At 42.7% G+C, this 24,455-nt stretch overlaps 1 protein-coding gene across 2 annotated transcripts in view; it reads left to right on the top strand.

The window, feature by feature from the left end:
* The window catches only part of LOC109898684 (glutamate receptor ionotropic, NMDA 2C), a 79,537-nt gene that overhangs the window by 48,811 nt on the left and 6,271 nt on the right, over positions 1-24,455 (top strand). The window contains exons 5-9 of one of the 2 annotated variants that reach the window (XM_031834660.1): positions 2,973-3,184; positions 16,754-16,922; positions 22,311-22,464; positions 22,915-23,040; positions 23,249-23,478. In XM_031834660.1, the coding sequence (XP_031690520.1) occupies positions 2,973-3,184; positions 16,754-16,922; positions 22,311-22,464; positions 22,915-23,040; positions 23,249-23,478 (891 nt within the window). Of the gene's footprint in view, positions 1-2,972; positions 3,185-16,753; positions 16,923-22,310; positions 22,465-22,914; positions 23,116-23,248; positions 23,479-24,455 lie in introns of both variants that reach the window. The other variant, XM_031834659.1, reaches the window with a different exon arrangement.

Here is a 24,455-nt window from a genome sequence, read left to right as displayed (position 1 = left end):
AGAGAGATTATTATGAAACAAAGGCATTGGTCAGTGGTATGGGTTGGCCTCCTGATAAAACGTTTAGGACAGCCAATCATTTTCTAAAGTAAGCAGAATTATGCAGTCTTTGCCTGCTGTAAAATAATGTATTTTTTAAATGAAATGTAACCTTTATTTAACTAGGCAAGTCAGTGAAGAACAAATTTTCTTATTTTCAATGGTGTCCTACACCGGCCAAATCTAGACAATGCTGGGCTAATTGTGCGCCGCCCTATGGGGCTCCCAAGCACAGCCGGTTGTGATACAGCCTGGATTTGAACCAGGGTGTCTGTAGTGACTCCTCTAGCACTGAGATGCAGTGCCTTAGGCCGATGTGATACAGCCTGGAATCGAACCAGGGTGTCTGTAGTGACTCCTCTAACACTGAGATGCAGTGCCTTAGACCGCTGTAATACAGCCTGGATTCAAACCAGGGTGTCTGTAGTGACTCCTCTAACACTGAGATGCAGTGCCTTAGACCGCTGTGATACAGCCTGGATTCAAACCAGGGTGTCTGTAGTGACTCCTCTAACACTGAGATGCAGTGCCTTAGACCGCTGTGAAACAGCCTGGATTCGAACCAGGGTGTCTGTAGTGACTCCTCTAACACTGAGATGCAGTGCCTTAGACCGCTGTGAAACAGCCTGGATTCGAACCAGGGTGTCTGTAGTGACTCCTCTAACACTGAGATGCAGTGCCTTAGACCGCTGTGAAACAGCCTGGATTCGAACCAGGGTGTCTGTAGTGACTCCTCTAACACTGAGATGCAGTGCCTTAGACCGCTGCCCACCTCGGCAGCCAGGATATGTCAAATATTATTACTGTTATTGTAAGGTTGTAACTTTCAATGCTCACTTTATTTCATCTTAGATGCCTCAGAGTTGGCCAAGCATTATTTTAGATAGAGGCTACACCATACATTCTAAAAAGGTATTGACCAGTATTCTGCCATTGTAGAGGCTACACCATACATTCTAAAAAGGTATTGACCAGTATTCTGGCATTGTAGAGGCTACACCATACATTCAAAAAAGGTATTGACCAGTATTCTGCCATTGTAGAGGCTACACCATACATTCTAAAAAGGTATTGACCAGTATTCTGCCATTGTAGAGGCTACACCATACATTCTAAAAAGGTATTGACCAGTATTCTGCCATTGTAGAGGCTACACCATACATTCTAAAAAGGTATTGACCAGTATTCTGCCATTGTAGAGGCTACACCATACATTCTAAAAAGGTATTGACCAGTATTCTGCCATTGTAGAGGCTACACCATACATTCTAAAAGGTATTGACCAGTATTCTGCCATTGTAGAGGCTACACCATACATTCTAAAACGTTATTGACCAGTATTCTGCCATTGTAGAGGCTACACCATACATTCTAAAAGGTATTGACCAGTATTCTGCCATTGTAGAGGCTACACCATACATTTTAAAAAGGTATTGACCAGTATTCTGCCATTGTAGAGGTAGTTAGTTGAACACAAACATGTTGTTAATGTGAGCAATGAAATGGTTTTACCCTGCAGTCTTTTGTTGCTGATTACGTGTGACAATCCGCCAATACACTGACAGAAACATAAAAGTTGGTCAATATGGTCAACACAGTGACAATGAATACAATTATCAACACAGTAACAATGAATACAATTATCAACACAGTAACAATGAATACAATTATCAACACAGTAACAATGAATACAATTATCAACACAGTAACAATGAATAAAATTATCAACACAGTAACAATGAATACAATTATCAACACAGTAACAATGAATACAATTATCAACACAGTAACAATGAATACAATTATCAACACAATAACAATGAATACAATTATCAACACAATAACAATGAATACAATTATCAACACAGTAACAATGAATACAATTATCAACACAGTAAAAATGAACACAATTATCAACACAGTAACAATGAATAAAATTATCAACACAGTAACAATGAATACAATTATCAACACAGTAACAATGAATACAATTATCAACACAGTAACAATGAATACAATTATCAACACAGTTCACGATCCATGTTAATGTCGCTCCGTAGTAATTAGCAGGCATAAACAACAATTGACACAAACAAATTCTGGAGAGAATACTTATTCGACTCTTTGTTTAACCTTAAACAACTCTTAATTATGTAACTTCACTGATTAAAAGCACAATATGTGTGCCATTAAGAACGGTTAAATCATCATCACTATGTAAAAGTTTACAACCTCATTCTCAACACATAAAACCATAGAGAACAATAATAGAAGTGTTACTGCTTTGGGCTCTGTGAAAGCCACAGTTTAATTACTGTGTGATCACTTTTTTTCTGAGTCACTGCAATGACGCAGAGAAGTGCTGTTCAGCATACTGAACTACTTCCTCACCACTGAGATGGACAACTGTGTTTGGTAATGGAGGAAAGAACATATAAAGAGTTTGGTCCTCTGTGACCGGCTGATCCTCACAGCTTTAAGTACAGATGTTCAGAGTGAGACAAGACAAACCTCTCTAACTTAGTGCAAGGAGACGTCACAGGTGGTGCAACTACACAGTGTGTGCCTCAGGATTGTTGAGGTCTATTTAAAATTGGCAAAGATCTTGTCTTTCTGCATCCTGATATATATTTGATCGACTGTATGTTTTCCTTGTGGAAATGAGAGAATCCATCACTTAGCATTCAACAGTAAAATGTATTTCGTTTTTTTCTATAATAAAATACACAGGAAAATTGATAACAAAAAATGCAAACTTGGAAATAACATTTCCTCGTCTTAATCTATCCTGGCATTTCCCACCCGGATGCATGGAAATAAAACACGAATCTCTGAAGAGTAGTTTGAGATGTGATTGTATTGCAGGTATGAATACCGATAAGCTAAAGTATGACGCATGCCTGTTATTTTCCCTTCTCTCTCTCCTCTTCCAGGTGGGGAACTATGAGATGGGGATCCTGCAGATGAGATACCCGGTGTGGCCTCGCTACGGCACCTATCTGGAGCCCGTATCAGATAACAGACACTTGACTGTGGCCACACTGGAGGAACGTCCCTTTGTCATAGTGGAGGCTGTCGACCCCATGACTGGGACCTGTGTCAGCAACACTGTGCCCTGCCGCCGCCAGTCCAACAAGACAGAGACGTGAGTGGAACAATATTCCTCTCTGATATTAATGACGACAAACTTTTTCTGATGAGAAGAATGAAACAGAGCATAAAAGTGTAGCGTAATACTAATGTGATGTACATCCAATATCCTGTTTCACCATTAGCTGTTGTCAGGGGCGATTTTAGCATGTACAGTATATCTTGGTGGGGCAAACTCCCCAAAATATTTTTAGATGCATGTCAGCAAAGCCACTACACAACACAAAACAAAACTAAATAATACATAAATTGCACTATAACGGTGACAAACAGTGCCCACAAACTGTTCAAATCAATTCAAATTCTATTGGTCACATACACATGGTTAGCAGATGTTAATGCAAGTGTAGCAAAATGCTTGTGCTTCTAGTTCCAAAAGTAATATCTAACAAGTAATCTAACAATTCCCCAACAACTACCTAATACACACAAATCTATAGGGGTGAATGAGAATATGTACATATAAGTATATGGATGAGCAATGGCCGAGTGGCATAGGCGATGTGCAGTAGATGGTATAAAATACAGTATATACATGTGATGTGAGTAATGTAAGATATGTAAACATTATTAGTGGCATTATTTAAAGTGACTCGGGATCCATTTATTAAAGTGTCCAGTGATTGGGTCTCAATACAGTATACACATATGATATGAGTAATGTAAGATATGTAGACATTATTAAAGTGGCATTATTTAGAGTGGCATTAGGGCCTACTTAAAGCTGTTCAGCACCGTGGAGTGAATCCTTAACACTGCTACACCTGGCTATCAGCGGAGCTTTGTCTGGCGGCAAAACAGTTAATTCAGCCTCGTTTACTGCCTTTAAAAAAAAAACATAACTGATATACAAACTATGGCATATGTGGACGACAACGGATAAGAGGCAATCCGTAATTTCGATTAAGACAATAATGAGTGATCTAGGACGGACTTAGTCAATATAACAATTTGTTCAACCACTTTTGAAATGTACAGTGACATAATTCAGAACATGGGTCGTTCTTACAGTATTCTCACTGTATACCAAGTCAGAACCATAGGATAAATAAAGGGGGCATATAAGCAGACAATGAAAGCTCTTACAATATTACATTATTACATTTCTCTAAAACAGGCTATAGGCTACATGTGCATCACCAAGTCAGAACAGTAGGCTAAATTATGATGGGGAAAGTGACCAAATTATTAGGGTGAGGCACATGGGCTACTAACAGATTACTTCACAACACATACTTAGTATTACTTTCTTAGCTACAGTATACATATCTCCCTGGCATATTACATCATTTTGCAGCAGCATACAATACATTTTGGACTCAACGTCTTGTGCTGTGCTCACTTGAACAGGAAGGTAAAGCGGCAATCTTTGTGGGCAAATTTTGTCATTAAACTTTGTCATCAAAGTCTGGCATTCTCTGGATTTATGGTCCTTTCAAGACAATTGGGAACTCTGAAATAAACAAGGTTGAATCATGAAGTCAGTGATCTTCAGGTCAGAGCTCTAGAAAGAGGCCGAGTTGGTTGACCGTTCAAAACGTATATTCCCAGTCGGAGCTCCCAGTTCCCAGTTGTTTCAGAGTTCCCAGCATGACCAATGTATTCAACCGTTTCTGGCTCATGGCATATGAGTATTTATCCTTTTAAGCTTGGAAAGAGACCCTTAAACCCAGACTTGGACCACACACCCACTTCACTGGATAGCAGGCTAGTGATTGCTTTGAAATGCTTGCAATTATCCACTGATTTCTTCCAAACCCCTCATTGTTGAATTTGCGATTTCCAACTTGTTGTGTAATGTTCATGTCCAGTGGCCGATGAGCACCGATACGTTTTACCTATAATTTGTCTTCATATTACAAGGATTGTGTAACTATCTGGGTGTAGTGGGTGCGAAGTCAGGCGCAGGAAACAGAGAGTTCAAGGTAGTGCTCTTTAATGCACACACAGCGAACATAGGCCACCCCACGAAACACTGTGTGCTCACAAAAAACAAATGCCCTAAACACGGGGACTAAAACAGTCCAGCAAAACCCACGACCAGGAACAAACACGGGGACTAAAACAGTCCAGAAAAACCCACGAACAGGAACAAACACGGGGACTAAAACAGTCCAGCAAAACCCACGAACAGGAACAAACACGGGGACTAAAACAGTCCAGCAAAACCCACGAACAGGAACAAACACAGGGACTAAAACAGTCCAGCAAAACCCACGAACAGGAACAAACACGGGGACTAAAACAGTCCAGCAAAACCCACGAACAGGAACAAACACGGGGACTAAAACAGTCCAGCAAAACCCACGAACAGGAACAAACACGGGGACTAAAACAGCCCAGCAAAACCCACGAACAGGAACAAACACGGGGACTAAAACAGTCCAGCAAAACCCATGAACAGGAACAAACACGGGGACTAAAACAGTCCAGCAAAACCCATGAACAGGAACAAACACGGGGACTAAAACAGTCCAGCAAAACCCATGAACAGGAACAAACACGGGGACTAAAACAGTCCAGCAAAACCCATGAACAGGAAAAAACACGTTCGTCTCAAACATGCACAAATGTCACACAAACAATCCCGCACAAAGAACAGGCGGGCCGGCTGGCTAATAAAGTCCAACTAATCACCACAATACATAACAGGTGTAACCAATAAACAGACAAGGAGGGGGGGGGGAATCAGTGGCAGCTAGTAGGCCGACGACGACCCCCGAGCGCCACCCGAACGGGAAGGGGAGCCACCTTCGGTAGGAGTCGTGACAGATTGAAAATAATTTGCCAGTAGATTGTTGATGTAATTCATGATGATGACTGCTTGTATAGCTTGCAAGCTAAGATTTTGAAAGTATGATGTTGACATGATCAGTCCAATCAAAGCTATGGTAGATATAATGTGATTTGACATAATTTTATCTGTGGCCAATGACTTTGAGCCTTCTTAGATGGGCACTTCTAATGTAACTCTATTGCAGCACCCAATGGGGTTTGAATTTTCGAGCTCTCCCTGTGGATGTTGCGGTAACGTAGTGTCCCCATGAGTGACAGAACACTGAACATATCACGGCGCAACTAAAGAACATCAACAACTCTCCGTATTTTCCACTGGCTGCCCCACCACCACAGAAATCACTGAGCTAGGCTGAAACACCTGCATTTTGGAGCTGCCTTACTCAAGAAATCAAGAAAAGAGACACATATTGACACATATTAATCCCAATCATGCAAAACATGCAAAACAGGCAACACATTATTTAGCTGAACAGGTGGGTCTCAAATCAGGTGGGGCTCTCCCCCACCTTCCCTGAATGACGGGTTGCCACTACTTGTTAAACGTAAACTGAGCTAAGAACTACCACAGACACCATATTAATGACAGCTCCAACATGTAGAACATGCTGTGGTTGATTCATTTGGATTGTAACTTGGAGAGTGCCATCAGGTGTGAATAGGATGAACAGTCTCTTCCCCTACCGTTAGCCCAGCCATCATACAATGGGTAAAGCAGACAGCCAGAGTGTGACATCACAGTAATCACAGTGTGACCCAATAAGGGAAATATATGTGCTGCTTGCTGGGATATCAATTAGATGGGCCGATTAGGCCGCCTCATCAATCCTGGACAGTTAGAGCCTGAAATGTGTGAATGGATATGGGGAAAGGAAACATTATCCATTACTGACAATGGTTGTTAATGAGGGGATGAGCTCAGATCAGTGAAAATCTGCTTGGGAAGCAGACCAGATCTTTTTTTTTAGCTTGCACTGACCAAAACACCCCATTATTATAATCTGCATAGTTCTAGTGTGTTTTGTCTTGACTTAGATTGCAGTTTGCCATGTTGGACAAGGAAACATTTTCCTTGAGTTCATATGGGAGAAATTGGCTAAAGTAAGTAAGCAACTAAGTAAGTAAGCAGGCCAAGTAAGCAACTAAATGATGCAGTTAGTGGGTTGAGATATAGGCCCAATTATTGATAATGGTAAAACACCAACAGCCATGCCACTAAAGACCTGCCCTGGGGGCTGATGCTAATAATGGACCCCAGGGCTGTGGTGTTTTTTTTATCCTGGCCACCAGTCATAATTCCTGGCCAGCAGGACAGGGAGCTAGAGGACCTGGCATTCTCATTTATTAAGGACCATCAGCGGCCTCTCTCAGAAACCGCTTCCATGCCCCAAGACTCCCGCAGAGGCCCATATCGCCCATAACTCACACCTACACGACTCGTCCGAGCTGGGTGCCAACCCCACGAGCCATCCGTCAGGCGGGAGTATTTCTGGGCCCTCTGTTCCAATCCCTCAAGCCCTCAGCAGACGAGAGAAATGAGGAAGCCTGCGTACCGGACCATCTGGGCTGCTTCGCATGGAGACACGCTTATTCCTCCTTGAAGAGACAAAACAAACAGTCACATGTTCACTCTGCTCCACTGTGGTCAGACTGATATAACTCCTCCTTATGTGTCAGGTTGTCCAGAGAGTCCTATTCTTCTGTAAAGCTCTTTGTAATGTTTTTCACTTCACTAGCTTGTTGCAGACCCTTACAGTGACCACACGTCAGTGCATTAGCCTCTTGCCATTGCTGGTGATCCCTCGGTGAACAGTAGCGTTGACGTTAGACGATGATGTCATCATATAACCATTTTGGCTAATGAGAACGAGATGATAATAGGTTGATTTGATTAAAACTGAGACTGGGTTCAGCAGTGGGTGAGCCCCCCCGAGCCACACATTGGCAGGAACAATGCACAGCACCATGGTACAATTAAGTTTGTTTCAAAGGTGAATGTTTCAAGGGATTCCTGCTGGATATAGGGACCCAAAACAACTGTGCCTTTGGATTTCCTTCAGACAACAAGCAGATACCCATTTACACAAATAATTGTTTTTGTGGTGACAACAACACACAAACATTTGTAGCAAACACACAAACACGTGAACACACATGCGCACACACACACACCACAAACACAAATATTCTCTTATATTCCCAAACCTGTTTGGATGCAATCAGAAGCCCACTTAACCTCCCAGCAGTGATCCCTGGCAGCTGGTGAGACAGGGGATGTTGGGACCTGTCTGTTTAGTCTGTGATGTCTCACACCACCCGCTCGTTTCCTCCAAACACTTCATTTGTTTCCTTTTGTTGCGGCTGCAGCTCTGCGCCTCCATCGGCTGTGCGCGTCTCATTGCCCCTCGCCCTCCTACTCTTCCCTGTGTCTGAGGGCTGAGGGCACACTCCATTAGTCTGAAGATCTGAGGGAGTTTAAGGGTGATGTGTCATTAGTGCTCTCTGCATCTCATCATGGTTCACTTGGTCCCCCAGACCGCCACTCCCTATGTGCCACTGTCAGTGAGCTATGGAATGAGCCCCTCCTATTTCTGACTGTCTGTTTTCTCTTTCGCTCTATACTGGAGGTGTCTAACATCCTCGAACTGCTGCAATATCAATGTGGTCCCTTGAAAAAAAGTCAAATATGTCAACGTTGTGCGCCTCCAAGAGACATTGTGTGCCCCTAAGAGACGCTGGGGACCCCCAACAGTCAATGTTTAATTTGAACCCTGTTCAAGTCTCCAACACACTGTTAATGACGTCACTATGTTTTCCACCCACATATTCCAACGACGCTCCCATAATCCAGTTAGTGTGAAACTGGAGGATATTTTCCTAATCACGTTCCTGGTAATCCTGTTGATAATTTAGAGGAATGAATATTATACCAGCGTCAGCTTCCTCCACTTGATATGCACAGCTAGTGCTGTCCATTTAGTTCCCCTGGATTCTCTCTCTCTCTCTCTCTCTCTCTCTGTCTCTCTCGCTCTGTCTGTCTCTGTCTCTGTCTCTGTCTCTGTCTCTGTCTCTGTCTCTGTCTCTGTCTCTGTCTCTGTCTCTGTCTCTGTCTCTGTCTCTGTCTCTGTCTCTGTCTCTGTCTCTGTCTCTGTCTCTCTCTCTCTCTCTCTCTCTCTCTCTCTCTCTCTCTCTCTCTCTCTCTCTCTCTGTCTCTGTCTCTGTCTCTGTCTCTGTCTCTGTTTGTCTGTCTGTCTGTCTGTCTGTCTGTCTGTCTGTCTGTCTGTCTGTCTGTCTGTCTGTCTGTCTGTCTGTCTGTCTGTCTGTCTGTCTCTCTCTCTCTGTCTGTCTCTCTCTGTGTCTCTGTGTCTGTAGATCATTACAGTGGTTGTGTATACAGGTAAAGCTCACTTTGTCAGGGTCATTCCAGCCGCTCCACATGTAGTGGGCCCCATGCCGGTGTACACTTCGTTACCATGGCTTAGCATAAGGATGTGTATGTTGCACTGAGGTTTAGGTCAAATCGTTTGACCCAGGGTAGGGAAGGGGGAGGGGGGGTTGAGATAAAGAGACAGAGCAATGCCTGAAGAGGATGTATTGCTTTAAGCCCCAAAGACATTGGTAATGGGGCAAGGTCTACAGGATTGAGTATGTAGGCTGGTTATCTGCCATGGACTAGCCCGCCATTAGCCAGGCAGCAAATATTCCAGCATTGTGTTTCACTCCTGCCTTTGTTTGTTTGTGATTAATTTGTGTCAGATTTGTTTTGGTCAGCCCCAGCTGTCCGTCCATCTGTCGCAGCCATGACATAATGCGCAGGCCTATGGAGCCGCCCAGTCCCTCCAGTTCTCCCTGCAACCCCACTCCTGACGTCAGCTCCTGGGCACACATCAAGGAGGTCTTTTTATACCATTCTGTTTCTCTCTGTCACTCTCCCTCCTCCACCTTCTTCTGGTATGTTTCTTCCTGCTACATCTCCTTTAGGAAATCATGCTAATGAGATGTTTGCCATATAAACTGAAGCCTCTTGATCTATTGTTCCAGGAGCATGAAGTTAACGATGGGCTTTTATGAAACGAGAATAGATGTGTTTACAATAATGTTATTACTGTTTGTAACCTGATGGGTGGAATTGGTGCATCGACTATCTTGATTGAAAATGGCCACATTAGCTGAGTTCCTAATTCATCCCCATGAGTTATTGAATCATTATGACATGCCATTGGTCACTCAGCTCTTCCATTCACATCCAATCCATGTACAGGAGCTCTGTAGTCGTTATTCAATAAGAACATGAATCAGGTGAAGACTTGTGAATATCCCCAAAAACTCTCAGCCAATAGCATTTCTCCACTGATTAATAACCCTGGATGAGCGACAAATGGCCACCTTTATATTAATCAACTCATACCTGTCCGTCTCAATCAATAACAAGCTGCAATGGTAACAAACAAACCAATATTCATATACAGAAAACCGATAGCCGTGAGGAGATGAATTACATTTCACAGCAATATTTTTATTGGCTGCATTCTTGATTCAATCATAGCTGTTCCTTTCAGATCTAGGAAATAATTGTACTGCCTTTGTACTGGCCTTAACACTAGAAAACCCTGGCCTGGAGGGAACCCCTTCAAGCCAAAACTAGTCATTTTGACTCCAACATTCTAACAGTCCAATAAAATATCAAATCAAATCAAATCAAATTTTAGTTGTAGACCTTACAATGAAATGCTTACTTACAAGCCCTTAACCAACAATGCAGTTTTAAGAAAAATAAGTGTTAAAACTTCTTTGGGATCGGTGTCCCGTCCATGGGACGGTTGAGCTAACGTAGGCTAATGCGATTAGCATGAAGTTGTAAGTAACAAGAACATTTTCCAGGCAGAAAGCTTAAATTCTTGAACAGAAATGCCATGGGTCATTGGATCAGTCTAAAACTTTGCACATACACTGCTGCCATCTAGTGGCCAAAATCTAAATTGCACTTGGGCTGGAATAATACATTATGGCCTTTCTCTTGCATTTCAAAGTTGATGGTTAAAAAAATACAAAAGAACGTTTGTTTTTTCCTTGTATTATATTTTTGTCACGACTTCCGCCAAAGTCGGTCTCTCTCCTTGTTCGGGCGGTGTTCGGCGGTCGATGTCACCGATCTTCTAGCCATCACTGATCCATTTTTAATTTTCCATTGGTTTTGTCTTGTCTTTCTTCACACCTGGTTTCAATCCCATCAATAACATGTTGCCTATTTAACCCTCTGTTTCCCATCATGTCCTTGTCGAAGATTGTTTGCGTGTATGTTTGTGTATATGTTGGTGCGCGACGGGTTCTTGTACCCACTTTTATTTATTTTGTAATTTTGGTTTTGGAGTTTTGTTAAGTCTACTAAACGACTCCATTTATACCAAGTTCGATTCTCCTATGCCTGACTTCCCTACCACCTACACACACACTATTACAATTTTACCAGATCTATTGTGTTATATTCTCCTACATTCCTTTCACATTCCACAAACTTCAAAGTGTTTCCTTTGAAATGGTACCAAGAATATGCATATCCTTGCTTCAGGGCCTGAGGTCAGGAAGTTAGATTTGCATTACATCATTTTAGGCAAAAACATTTTTTTAAAGGGACGGATCCTTAAGAGGTTTTAAGTAAAAAAATAGATAAGTAAAAAATTTAAATAACAAATAATTAAAGAGCAGCAGTAAAATAACAGTAGCGAGGCTTTATACAGGGGGTACCGGTACAGAGTCAATGTGCGGTGGCACAGGTTAGTCGGGGTCATTGAGGTAATATGTACATCAAGGTAGAGTTAAAGTGACTATGCATAGATAATTAACAGAGAGTAGCAGCAGCGTAAAAGTGGCTGGGGGATGCAAATAGTCTGTGGAGCCATTTGATTAGCTGTTCAGGAGTCTTACGGCTTGGGGGTAGAAAATGTTAAGAAGCCTTTTGGACCTAGACTTGGTGACCTCCGGTACCACTTGCTGTGCAGTAGCAGAGAGAACAGTCTATGACTAGGGCGGCTGGCCTCTGTAGTGCCTTGTGGTCAGCGGCTGAGCAGTTGCCATACCAGGCTTTGATGCAACCATGCTCTCGATGGTGCAGATGTAGAACCTTTTGAGCTTTTTAAACTTTTTGAGGATCTGAGGACCCATGCCAAATCTTTTCAGTCTCCTGAGGGGGAATAGGCTTTGTCGTGCCCTCTTCACGACTGTCTTGGTGTGTTTGGACCATGACAGTTTGTTGGTGATGTGGACACCAAGGACCTTGAAGCTCTCAACCTGCTCCACTACAGCCCCGTTGATGAGAATGGGGGCGTGCTCGGTCCTCCTTTTCCTGTAGTCCACAATCATCTCCTTTGTCTTGATCACATTCAGGGAGATATGATCATACATTTCATATATGCTATCAGGAAAAAAATGTTTGGGTTGTGTAAATGAAGGCCTTGGAAAATGAAAAAAAAAAAAAATTCAAAGAACAAAGTATATTCATTTCATTAGTTTATGTTACTGTAGGATATCTGGTGCCTCTTGCTCAAGTGTGGAGCTCCTGGAACAGTGGTTATCCTTGGAAAAAGTGATAATTTGAAATAGAGCTCATGTCTCCAAACGCTTAAAACTTTTTACCTGCATGTGACTCTTAAAAGTCAAGTACGGAGTGGGGGATGACTTAAAAAATGGCAGATATTTCAATTTGAAATTCATATTGAGTCAAAATGACTCACTTCCAAGCAAACTGGGAACATTTCCAGAACATTAGCGAAGATTCCCTTTAAGATCCAGTTAGGGTTGATAACAATCAAAAATAGTTTTATAAATGTTTTTTATATATTTATACAATTTTATGTTATAAAATAAACATCATTGTAATGTTCTCCTAACATTCACTAAAATGTTGTGAACAGCATATGGAACAACCACCACAGAACATTCTCCAAAAGTTCTCATTACGTTTCCAGGTAATGTAATAACACAATGTACCAGTAATGTTTTCCCAGGAAACCAAAATTGGTTCGATGAAATTTCCCTGAATATTTGTTAGGTTGCGGTAAATGTTCTCATAACACAAAAACTGTCCAGTCGTGCTGATGATTATACAATGTTTGTATAAAATATTCACCTGATGTTGCAAGAATTTTCCCAGAAAACATTTAGTCTGTTCTTTAAAGGTTCCCAGTATGTTTCATTAGGTTGTGGGAACAGTCTGGTGGTAACATTGTGGGGTTATGACAAGAGAGAGGTTCCCAAAACACTAAAACTGTCCAGTTGTGCTGACATTCAGATAATGTTTGTATCCGGGTGCACAAAACATTCCTTTGATGTTGCAACAATGTCGACAGAACAGCCTTTCTGACTTCTTTAAAGGTTTCCAGAACATTTCATTCGGCTGTTGGAACAGTGTGGATACATTACAAGGGTACAAGAACCCGTCACACAACAATCCATGAAACATGAACATAACAATAAACAATCTCTGACAAGGACATGAGGGGAAACAGAGGGTTAAATACACAACACTAAATGAATGGGATTGGAACCAGGTGTGTAAGAAGACCAGACAAAACCAATGGAAAATGAAACATAGATCAATAATGGCCAGGAGACCGGTGACATCGACTGCCGAGCACCGCCCGAACAAGCAGAGGCATCGACTTCGGTAGAAGTCGTGACATATATTCACGAAGGTTGCGCAGAACATTTCCACAATGTTGCATAATTTTCAAATAAGTCCGTTTTTATGATGTTCATGCAATATATATACAGTACCAGTCAAAAATCATTCAAGGGTTTATCTTTATTTCTACATTGTAGAATAATAGTGAAGACATCAAAACTATGAAATAACACATATGGAATCATGTAGTAACCAAAAAAGTGTTTAAAAATCTAAATATATTTGAAATTCTTCAAAGTAGCCAACCTTTGCCTTGATGACAGCTTTGCACACTCTTGGCATTCTCTCAACCAGCTTCATGAGGTAGTCACCTGGAATGCATTTCAATTAACAGGATTTCCTTGTTAAAGTTCATTTGTGGAATTTCTTTCCTTCTTAATGCGTTTGAGCCAATCAGTTGTGTTGTGACAAAGTAGGGGTGGTATTCAAAAGATAGCCCTATTTGGTAAAAGACCAAGTCCATATTATGGCAAGAACAGCTCAAATAAGCAAAGAGAAACAACCATCCATCATTACTTTAAGACATGAAGGTCAATCAATCTGGAACACCATCAAGCGCTATGATGAAACTGGCTCTCATGAGGACCGCCACAGGAAAGGAAGACCCAGAGTTACAGAGTTCACAGAGTTCAAGCAACAGAGACATTTCTACATCAACTGTTCAGAGGAGACTGTGTGAATCAGGTCTTCATGGTCGAATTGCTGCAAAGATACCACTACTAAAGGACACCAAAAATAAGAAGAGACTTGCTTGGGCCAAGAAACAGGAGCAATAGACATTAGACCCATTGAAATCTGTCGTTTGGTCTGATGAGTCCAAATTTGAGACTGTATTTATCAAGGCACAAGGTGAGACCCAAATGCAGACACAGGAGCCAGATGGTTGGAATCTTACAATTTTTATTAATTCAAAGGGGTAGGCAAGAGAATGCCAGGCAAAAAGGTCAAAACCAGATCAGAATCCAGGAAGTACAGAGTGGCAGACAGGCTCGTGGTCAAGGCAGGCAGAATGGTCAGGCAGGCTGGTACAAAGTCCAGAAACAGGCAAGGGTCAAAACCTGGGAGGACTATAAAAAGGAAAATGCAAAAAGCAGGAGAACAGGAACACCGCTGGTTGACTTGGTAACAAACAAGACGAACTGGCACAGAGAGACAGGAAACACAGGGATAAATACACTGGGAAAAATAAGCGACACCTGGAGGGGGTGGAGACAATCACAAGGACAGGTGAAACAGATGAGGGTGTGACAGTATTGTAGGCTCACTACAAGGTAATACATGGCATTTTAATTGAATTCATAGGGCATTTGAAGAGTGTTTATCATACAAAGACAACCATATTTTTTACACTTAATTTGATGACAAAATGCACATTATTTCACTTGAACAACATTTAATCATACAAATAGAAATAATTTACAAGTACTATGAAGAGGATGGGAACATTTTTAAACAACTCAGAAATTGTGTTCTGTGTCCTGATTGACTATATTAGACTGAAACCCCCCACTATACCACAGCTATCTCCTGGTGGCACATGGTTAATTATTTGGCTACAAGATTGCAGGTTCAATCCCACATTTTCTTTAACCACGTTTCCTTTAAAAAAATGTTGAAATTGAGGCTCAGATATAATCTACTAAAAGTTATTGCCACGACTTCTGCCAAAGTCGATGCCTCTCCTTGTTCGGGCGGTGTTCGGCGGTCGACGTCGCCGGTCTTCTAGCCAATGCTGATCCATTTTTCATTTTCCATTTGATTTGTCTCGTTTTCCCACACACCTGGTTCTCATTTCCCTCATTATGTGTTGTGTATTTAACCCTCTGTTTCCCCCATGTCTTTGTGTGGTATTGTTTATCTGTTTTCATGTATGCGCATGTTAGGCTGGTTGCGCTGGGTTATGTTCAACCCGTATTTTTTTTTTGTGCTTGTTTGTGCCGTGTACTTTTGGTTCGCCAAATAAAAGGCTCCAGTTCGCTACCAAATATCTGGAAAATGGAAAATGAAAAATGGATCGGCAATGGCTAGAAGACAGGCGACGTCGCCCGCCCGAACAACGCCCGAACAAGGAGAGGCATCGACTTCGGCAGAAATGACAGATATTGTCTTTATTTTGCAAAAATGTATCAATCCAACAGAAATGCAGAATTTAGAATAACCGTAAAAAATGTAACGTTGTGTAAAAATTGACCGTTCAACTTTTCAAAAACACATCCGATATAATTCCTATTTTGATTCCCATGGTCCCCCTGCCCTGTTTTCACGATCTGAAAAGCAAACGATATCCTAGATCAGCACTCATAGTCTTGGATACTTTGTAAATAAGTACGCAGCATATAAAGAGAATGGGTGATGTGATGGTGTATAACCCAGCTACCAGTATGTCCCTGGCTTAGTCACGTCTAAGACGTCTAAAAAGGAAGAATGGAAATCCTGACTGAACACACTGCCATGGCTACAGTCGTGCAAAAAAGTATTTAGTCAGCCACCAATTGTGCAAGTTCTCCCACTTCAAAAGATGAGAGAGGCCTGTAATTTCCATCATAGGTACACTTCAACTATGACAGACAAAACGAGAAAAAAAATCCAGAAAATCACATTGTAGGATTTTTTATGAATTTATTTGCAAATTATGGTGGAAAATGAGGCAAGCACAAAGACAGGTGAAACAGATCAGGGTGTGACAATGTTGGCGCTGAGTTCAGATAAACATTCAAACGAAAAAGTAATGAATAACAATGAATTAATTACCCACAATGTTCCCACCAGACTGTTCCCACAACCAAGGGAAACATTCTGGGAACCTTTAAAGAACAGACGAAATAGGTTCTAGCAACGTTCGTGCAACTTCAGGTGAATGTTTCTTGCACCCTAAAAGAAACATTGTAGAATTGTCTGCACAACTGGACACTTTTTGTCTTTTCTTATGGCCCCACAATGTTCTCACCAGATTGTTCCCACAACCTAAAAATAATTCTGAGAACCTTTAAAGAAGAGATTAAATGCGTTCTAGGAATGTTCTTGCAACATTGGGCAAATGTTTTATACAAACATTCTAGTGTATTTTTTTGTCCTCTGTCTCCCCAGTATTGTAGGTCATACTGAGCCCTACACCAAACTGTGCTGTAAGGGTTTCTGCATAGACATCCTGAAGAAGCTGTCCCGCACCACCAAATTCTCCTACGACCTCTACCTGGTCACCAACGGGAAGCACGGCAAGCTGGTCAGAGGCAGTTGGAACGGCATGATCGGAGAGGTAAGGAGATGATGGTTATTCTAACAAGCATTATAATTAGCCACCTGCTAAAAAGTTAGCATATTAAATACATTAGATTTAGCCAATAAAATTGAAGAATAATACAAAACTTTTATTTCCATTATATAGACATACCCAAAAGTAATTATTTTTCATGAGATGGCCATAAACAATAACTAGTACTGCTGCATAGTTCTAGTAATGTCTGGCACTCACCTTTCTGGTAAAAAGATGTTATAAATTGCTGAGGTGTACCCGATTTTGAGGACAAGCTCAAGTATATAGTACAAATATTTTTTCCCCCTATTCATCAAAAGTGGGAGAATAGGGCTTGAAATTACTGAAATGCTTTCTAAATATAGTAACAAGGAAATTATAAATGACTTACTATAAAATTTCACATTTCCTATAACTGTAAAATAAATATGATCAATTAGCTCCATTTCATATAACTGATGACAGAGCATTTTCTGCCTCCTCTGAGCTCAGAGACACCATTCAAAAGTGGTCGTGTTTCAGTTCTTGACATTGGTGATTTATGTTTATGTTTATCAGACCTCATGATAAGACCCAGATGCAGACAGTTTGAAGTAACAAAGATGTATTACAAAAACAGGGGGCAGGCAAACGATAGGTCAAGGGCAGGCAGAGGTCAGTAATCTAGAGCAGAGTCCGAAAGGTACAGAACGGCAGGCAGGCTCAGGGTCAGGGCAGGCAGAGGTCAGTAATCTAGAGCAGAGTCCGAAAGGTACAGAACGGCAGGCAGGCTCAGGGCAGGCAGAGGTCAGTAATCTAGAGCAGAGTCCGAAAGGTACAGAACGGCAGGCAGGCTCAGGGTCAGGGCAGCAGAGGTCAGTAATCTAGAAAAGAGTCCGAAAGGTACAGAACGGCAGGCAGGCTCAGGGTCAGGGCAGGCAGAGGTCAGTAATCTAGAGCAGAGTCCGAAAGGTACAGAACGGCAGGCAGGCTCAGGGTCAGGGCAGGCAGAGGTCAGTAATCTAGAGCAGAGTCCGAAAGGTACAGAACGGCAGGCAGGCTCAGGGCAGGCAGAGGTCAGTAATCTAGAGCAGAGTCCGAAAGGTACAGAACGGCAGGCAGTCTCAGGGTCAGGGTAGGCAGAAGTCAGTAATCTAGAAAAGAGTCCGAAAGGTACAGAACAGCAGGCAGGCTCAGGGTCAGGGCAGGCAGAGGTAAGTAATCTAGAGCAGAGTCCGAAAGGTACAGAACAGCAGGCAGGCTCAGGGTCAGGGCAGCAGAGGTCAGTAATCTAGAAAAGAGTCCGAAAGGTACAGAACAGCAGGCAGGCTCAGGGTCAGGGCAGGCAGAGGTCAGTAATCTAGAGCAGAGTCCGAAAGGTACAGAACGGCAGGCAGGCTCAGGGTCAGGGCAGGCAGAGGTCAGTAATCTAGAGCAGAGTCCGAAAGGTACAGAACGGCAGGCAGGCTCAGGGTCAGGGCAGGCAGAGGTCAGTAATCTAGAGCAGAGTCCGAAAGGTACAGAACGGCAGGCAGGCTCAGGGTCAGGGCAGCAGAGGTCAGTAATCTAGAAAAGAGTCCGAAAGGTACAGAACGGCAGGCAGGCTCAGGGTCAGGGCAGGCAGAGGTCAGTAATCTAGAGCAGAGTCCGAAAGGTACAGAACGGCAGGCAGGCTCAGGGTCAGGGCAGGCAGAGGTCAGTAATCTAGAGCAGAGTCCGAAAGGTACAGAACGGCAGGCAGGCTCAGGGCAGGCAGAGGTCAGTAATCTAGAGCAGAGTCCGAAAGGTACAGAACGGCAGGCAGTCTCAGGGTCAGGGTAGGCAGAAGTCAGTAATCTAGAAAAGAGTCCGAAAGGTACAGAACAGCAGGCAGGCTCAGGGTCAGGGCAGGCAGAGGTCAGTAATCTAGAGCAGAGTCCGAAAGGTACAGAACGGCAGGCAGGCTCAGGGTCAGGGCAGGCAGAGGTCAGTAATCTAGAGCAGAGTCCGAAAGGTACAGAACGGCAGGCAGGCTCAGGGTCAGGGCAGGCAGAGGTCAGTAATCTAGAGCAGAGTCCGAAAGGTACAGAACGGCAGGCAGGCTCAGGGTCAGGGCAGCAGAGGTCAGTAATCTAGAAAAGAGTCCGAAAGGTACAGAACGGCAGGCAGGCTCAGGGTCAGGGCAGGCAGAGGTCAGTAATCTAGAGCAGAGTCCGAAAGGTACAGAACGGCAGGCAGGCTCAGGGTCAGGGCAGGCAGAATGGTCAAAACCGGGGGGAAAAGAAAACAGGGACTAGAGAGAAAACGGGAGTACAGGAAACCGCTGGTAGGCTTGACGAGACAAACTGGCAACAGACAAACAGAGAACACAGGTATAAATACATATAATGGGGAAAATGGGCGACACCTGGAGGGGGTGGAGACAAGTGAAGGTGAAACAGATCAGGGTGTGACAATGTTGGCGCTGAGTTCAGATAAACATTCAAACGAAAAAGTAATGAATAACAATGAATTAATTACCCTTAATAAAAACAAATAGTTATGATGGTCCAAATCCAAATAAAGGGAAACTAGACTATAGTGTAGGGTTGCAACATTTCAATAAATTACCTGGTTTTCCCGAAATCCCATTGGTGTATTTTCAGATTCAGGAGGGCATAAGCAGGAAATCTGGAATCCTCCAACCATAATTTCTGGAATACCAGGGACGTTTTCCAAGAAGGAAGTTGTTGAAAGTTCATTCTTCTTGCTGACTGTGTTCGGGAAGAGTTTGAGGTTACAACATTAGTTTTCAGGGAAGCTATTGTTCTCACTGGGGCATTGGCCACAGTAGCACCGGTAACAGCTGACATAATGCCAGGCAGAGTGCCTGGACTGTAAACCCACTGGCAAGTCCATCAGCATGTTAAACATTACAGTTGTGTAGGGGAAAACGTCAGTAGAGGTTATTAAGAGGAGATATCATACTGCGGGGAAGGGAGGGAGGATCTGCCAGGGGTAGAACAACAGGACTGACTCTGACTAGACTAGCAACAACCTTTATATAGGGTTATCAGCTTCACAAACACTGGCATGACGCAGTTTCTCTGGATCTCTGCAAGGTCTATGCAGCTGCATGCCTATCTAATCAATGATAGGCTTTCTATGGTGCCAGGGTTTAGCTTTGCATTAGCTAATGGATAAATGTTTATTGGTAGGCCTATTTGGTCATCATTTTCTCATGTTAAGCTTAACATTTCACAAAGCTACACACAGAGTCGCAATGCTGTAATATTGAGACTGCTGGCTCGTGGCAATAATGTAATTACAGTAATTACAGTAATTACAGTTGGAAATTCAACCATTGCAGATTGTTAAATAAATATTAGATGCAACAGCATACTAATCAGCTACCAATAGATTGTTTTGAAATATACAACTATCTTGTATAGGCTACCTTAACCTACATGACATGAGACGTCCTCGCGCTCTCTGCCAGATTAGATAGAAAGTTGTGCATGAAACCAGACTAATAATGCCAAATAGTACAGTCAGTCCACCCTGAAAACACTTACTAAGCTTACTAGGGATTGTTTCATTATGCAGTGTACTATCTATAGCTATATACCGTCTTTAGCTGCTATTTATAAACGTTTTAAAAATTACTCATCAAATAGCCTAACAATAGGAAAATAAGTTGTCAGCTTGAGGATAACTTCAGTCACTCTTTATTGTTGAACACAGCGGGTTTTGTCTGGCTAAATAGACTACACAATTGGGCAGCAATATTCAAGGTAAATTTCATTTAATCAATTAAATTGACCTTAATTCTGTCCTGAACCTGGTGTTCTGAAGTCCTCATTTTTTGTCTGTAAATGTTTTCACCGCAGCCTGTAAGTCCAGGTTGTGGGCCCGACTGTTTTTCTGTACTGAGTATTGCCAGGCCAGTATTTCCAACCTAAGACTGTCAGGAAAGACAGCTGCACACAATTTAAACTTAGTCTTGAATGATGCAGGCCAAGATATACCCGAGATAAGGGACTCTTGATATTGTAGCCACACAAGTCAAACGCCAATTCACCAGTATTAACGAAGTTGCAAACAATTGTTTTTGTTCTAACCCTCAAGAATTGTTGTCTGCTAAAGACGATAATCTGTTTGCATCTGCCAATTTATTGACCGTCCTGTATCCAGATGACCTGTCCCCAGAGGTTCCCATACAGTTCATCTCTTTCCGTACTATGTAGAAGCCAGCAATTAAGGAGAGAGGCTCAATTAAAGATGTTACAAAACTGGCACAACTCCCTTCTGCCCAGTTTTCTTAATGTTGCTATGGCAATCAATCTGTCTTTACCATCTCTGTAACTGTCACTTCTGCAGAGAGATTGTTTTATGAACTAAAGCTCATGAAGAACGACCTAATAAGCATTAGGCTCTCGGTCTGATATGTGCTGAGTAAGTGCCACTCGTTGCAATGGCGCTGTCGTAGCCTTGACCACCACATTTGTCACGACTTCCACCCAAATCGGCTCCTCTCCTTGTTCGGCAGTCGACGTCACCGGCTTTCTAGCCATCGCCGATCCACTTTTCATTTTCCTTTTGTTTTACACACCTGGTTTCAATTCCCCAATTACATGTTCATTATTTAACCCTCTGTTTTCCCCATGGTTTTTGTGCGTGTTTGATTATTGTAAGTTCGATCCGATGTTTGTGGGCATGGTGTTACTTCATGTATTTTGAAATTTTGACTAAAGTTCCTTTTGTTACTCATCTCTGCTGTCCTGCGCCTGACTCCTCTGCACCACCTACACCCAGATCCTTACAACATTTGTTCACTGAAATCCCCTTATACCTTTAATCAGTTTATTACATTGTTTTCACTTTTTCAGTCACATTCCTGAAAAATGTAAAAGGTTTATGAATTATGTTTTGGAGGGTTACTGTCAAAATGATGACATCAATGACAGGCGCATGGACCCCCAGAGCTCGTGGGGCCCCCATGGCTCGTGGGCCCCCTGCTTTGCGGGGGGTGTCTGGTATGCCAGTGTTTACAATGCACAATTGCTGCTGGTAACACTGTCACCCGGAGCCAGGGACTTATGTCACAGGTATTAGGTCTATGCTATATGCAACAATATCTAATGGATTAGGAATTAGGATTGATATTGTATGATGGATGACATTGCATGAATGGGTGGGTAGATGCCACGGGCTGTTATCTGCATCTGTCTGGATGGGTTGTGTAGTATATCAGGGATAATACTGTACACACTGTATATCACCTACAGGGATTTAAGTCTTGCATATCAATGTTGATAGATCAAATGAATCAAACAGGTCAACAGGGGGCATCACTAATCCCACCTACTACAGTGTTCGATTTATTACAGATCATGGAACATATAGACTGTAGACTTTCTATGTCATAAAAATGTCCTCTTCCGTTCTCCATAGGTGGTATACAAGCGGGCGGACATGGCCATTGGCTCGCTGACCATAAACGAAGAGCGCTCAGAAATTATCGACTTCTCCGTGCCGTTTGTGGAGACGGGGATCAGTGTGATGGTCGCCAGGAGCAATGGGACCGTCTCACCCTCTGCCTTTCTTGGTGAGCATGTTTAACCTGCTCATGTAAACAAACAAAACGTTTCTCTACAGAGATAACAAATGACTTGGCTTAAAAAAGCTTGTTTTACCATCTGAAAACAGAGATGGCAAACAGTACTTTCTCTGGACAGAGTTTCGAACTCACAACTGAATATATCGTACAACAAGCTGCCTCACGCTACAGAAACAGGAGAAAGGCTTCATCTCCTATGAGTGGTTCGACTCGCAAAAGACAAGCCTCGTTCAAGGCTACGCTACTTACTTTAATACTTCTTAAAGAGCATCCCTTTCAGAAGCTGCTGACAGTGTGCTACTTTGGTAATACAATACCACGTTGTCCTTGCCATTATCTAGCAAGCAGCTGTCAGAGCACATGGTTTCAACATTTTCCAGAAAGATGTTCTGATTCTTCTATAGGTGTTCTGATTCCTCTCTCCCTCCTCCTCTATAGAGCCCTACAGTCCGGCGGTGTGGGTGATGATGTTTGTGATGTGCTTAACGGTGGTAGCTGTCACAGTGTTTATCTTTGAGTACTGCAGCCCTGTGGGGTACAACCGGAGTCTGGTGAGCGCCAAGGGTGAGTGTCAGCTCCGACCACCTTTCCCTCTACCTCTACCCTCCCGTATCAGCAAAGGTAGAAAGTCACGGAAAAGTAGGTTGAAAGAACTCTATATTATATCACAGAAAATATTAAATGACATTGAAATGGAATGCAAACGCATGTTATATATGCCCTCTCTGAATCCCTTCTGTCTTTACCACAACCATCATCCTGCCTTCTCCAGATCCCGGAGGCCCCACCTTCACTATTGGGAAGTCTGTGTGGCTGCTGTGGGGCATCGTCTTCAACAACTCTGTTCCAATTGAGAACCCCAAGGGCACCACCAGCAAGGTCATGGTCCTGGTATGGGCCTTCTTCGCTGTCATCTTCCTGGCCTCCTACACTGCCAACCTGGCAGCCTTCATGATCCAGGAGCAATACACTGACACAGTCTCTGGACTGAGTGACAAAAAGGTAGGAGGATTCATCAGTCATTGGTAATTCTGTCTGTGTTCAGTCTATGAAAGGGGGGGGGGAATGATGGACATGCTGTAGTGTTTGATGTTAGGCTTAGGCAAAATATAGAGTGGCCTATTTTTGATGAGCAAACAGTGCCTGGCTGCGAACGGTTTGAGAGAATACAAATAACCACGGCAGAGCCTCAATGTCATGACTGTGACTTTTTCCACTCATACTAAAAACATAATAGGATTCCCAGCATCTGTGGTGAAATTAAATTAGATCCCTGAAGTCTTTAGGTATGATGTCTGTGAAAATCCCCTGGATTGTATTACACCAGTGGATTTGCCAAGCTGCCAGTGATTATATATTCTAGTATTAACTTATGCATATTTGTGTGGCCTGTGGAGGTGCTCTACACCAGTATTGACAAGGAAATCCATGTTAAAACTTCAGTGCTAGAAACTATTTGTGGACTCTCTGCTTTAAGGCACTGAGGGATTAGAGAGGCATTTGAGGGAAAAGACCAAGCTGTCCACTGCTCATTAGAATTCCGGGAACTCATTTAATATTCTTCCCACATAATCCATTAGCTCTACTTTGTGAAAAAAAGACGATAACCCATAAAGTGTCTTTTGACAGTGAGTCTACAGATCAACCAGGGCAGAATCCACAGAAGCTCAGAGAGAATAGACAGACTGGACACTGCAGGTGGAACATTTAAATTGAGCTGTATGATCTCTAAAAAGGGACGTTTTCTGAAAGTGTTTCAAACAAGAGGCTTGTGCGGAATACAAACTGGTTAAAGGACAGTAACTGGTGTTTATGTAGTGACAGGATTGTTTCTCCTCCTGGGACTGTTCACTTCAGAGGCATGGAGTCATGCATGGACAAGACCTTGCCATTTCCTCAGAGTGACATCATGTACAGACAGGCACCTCCCTCTTTAGACCCTGTCTGTGCTAGTCTCTCCTTTCTGTACAAGCTGTCAG

This window comes from Oncorhynchus kisutch, linkage group LG10, assembly GCF_002021735.2.
Source record: "Oncorhynchus kisutch isolate 150728-3 linkage group LG10, Okis_V2, whole genome shotgun sequence".
In the NCBI taxonomy this organism is placed as follows: domain Eukaryota; kingdom Metazoa; phylum Chordata; class Actinopteri; order Salmoniformes; family Salmonidae; genus Oncorhynchus; species Oncorhynchus kisutch.
The sequence above is the reverse complement of the archived record's forward strand: the minus strand, read 5'-3'. Positions and strand labels throughout refer to the sequence as shown.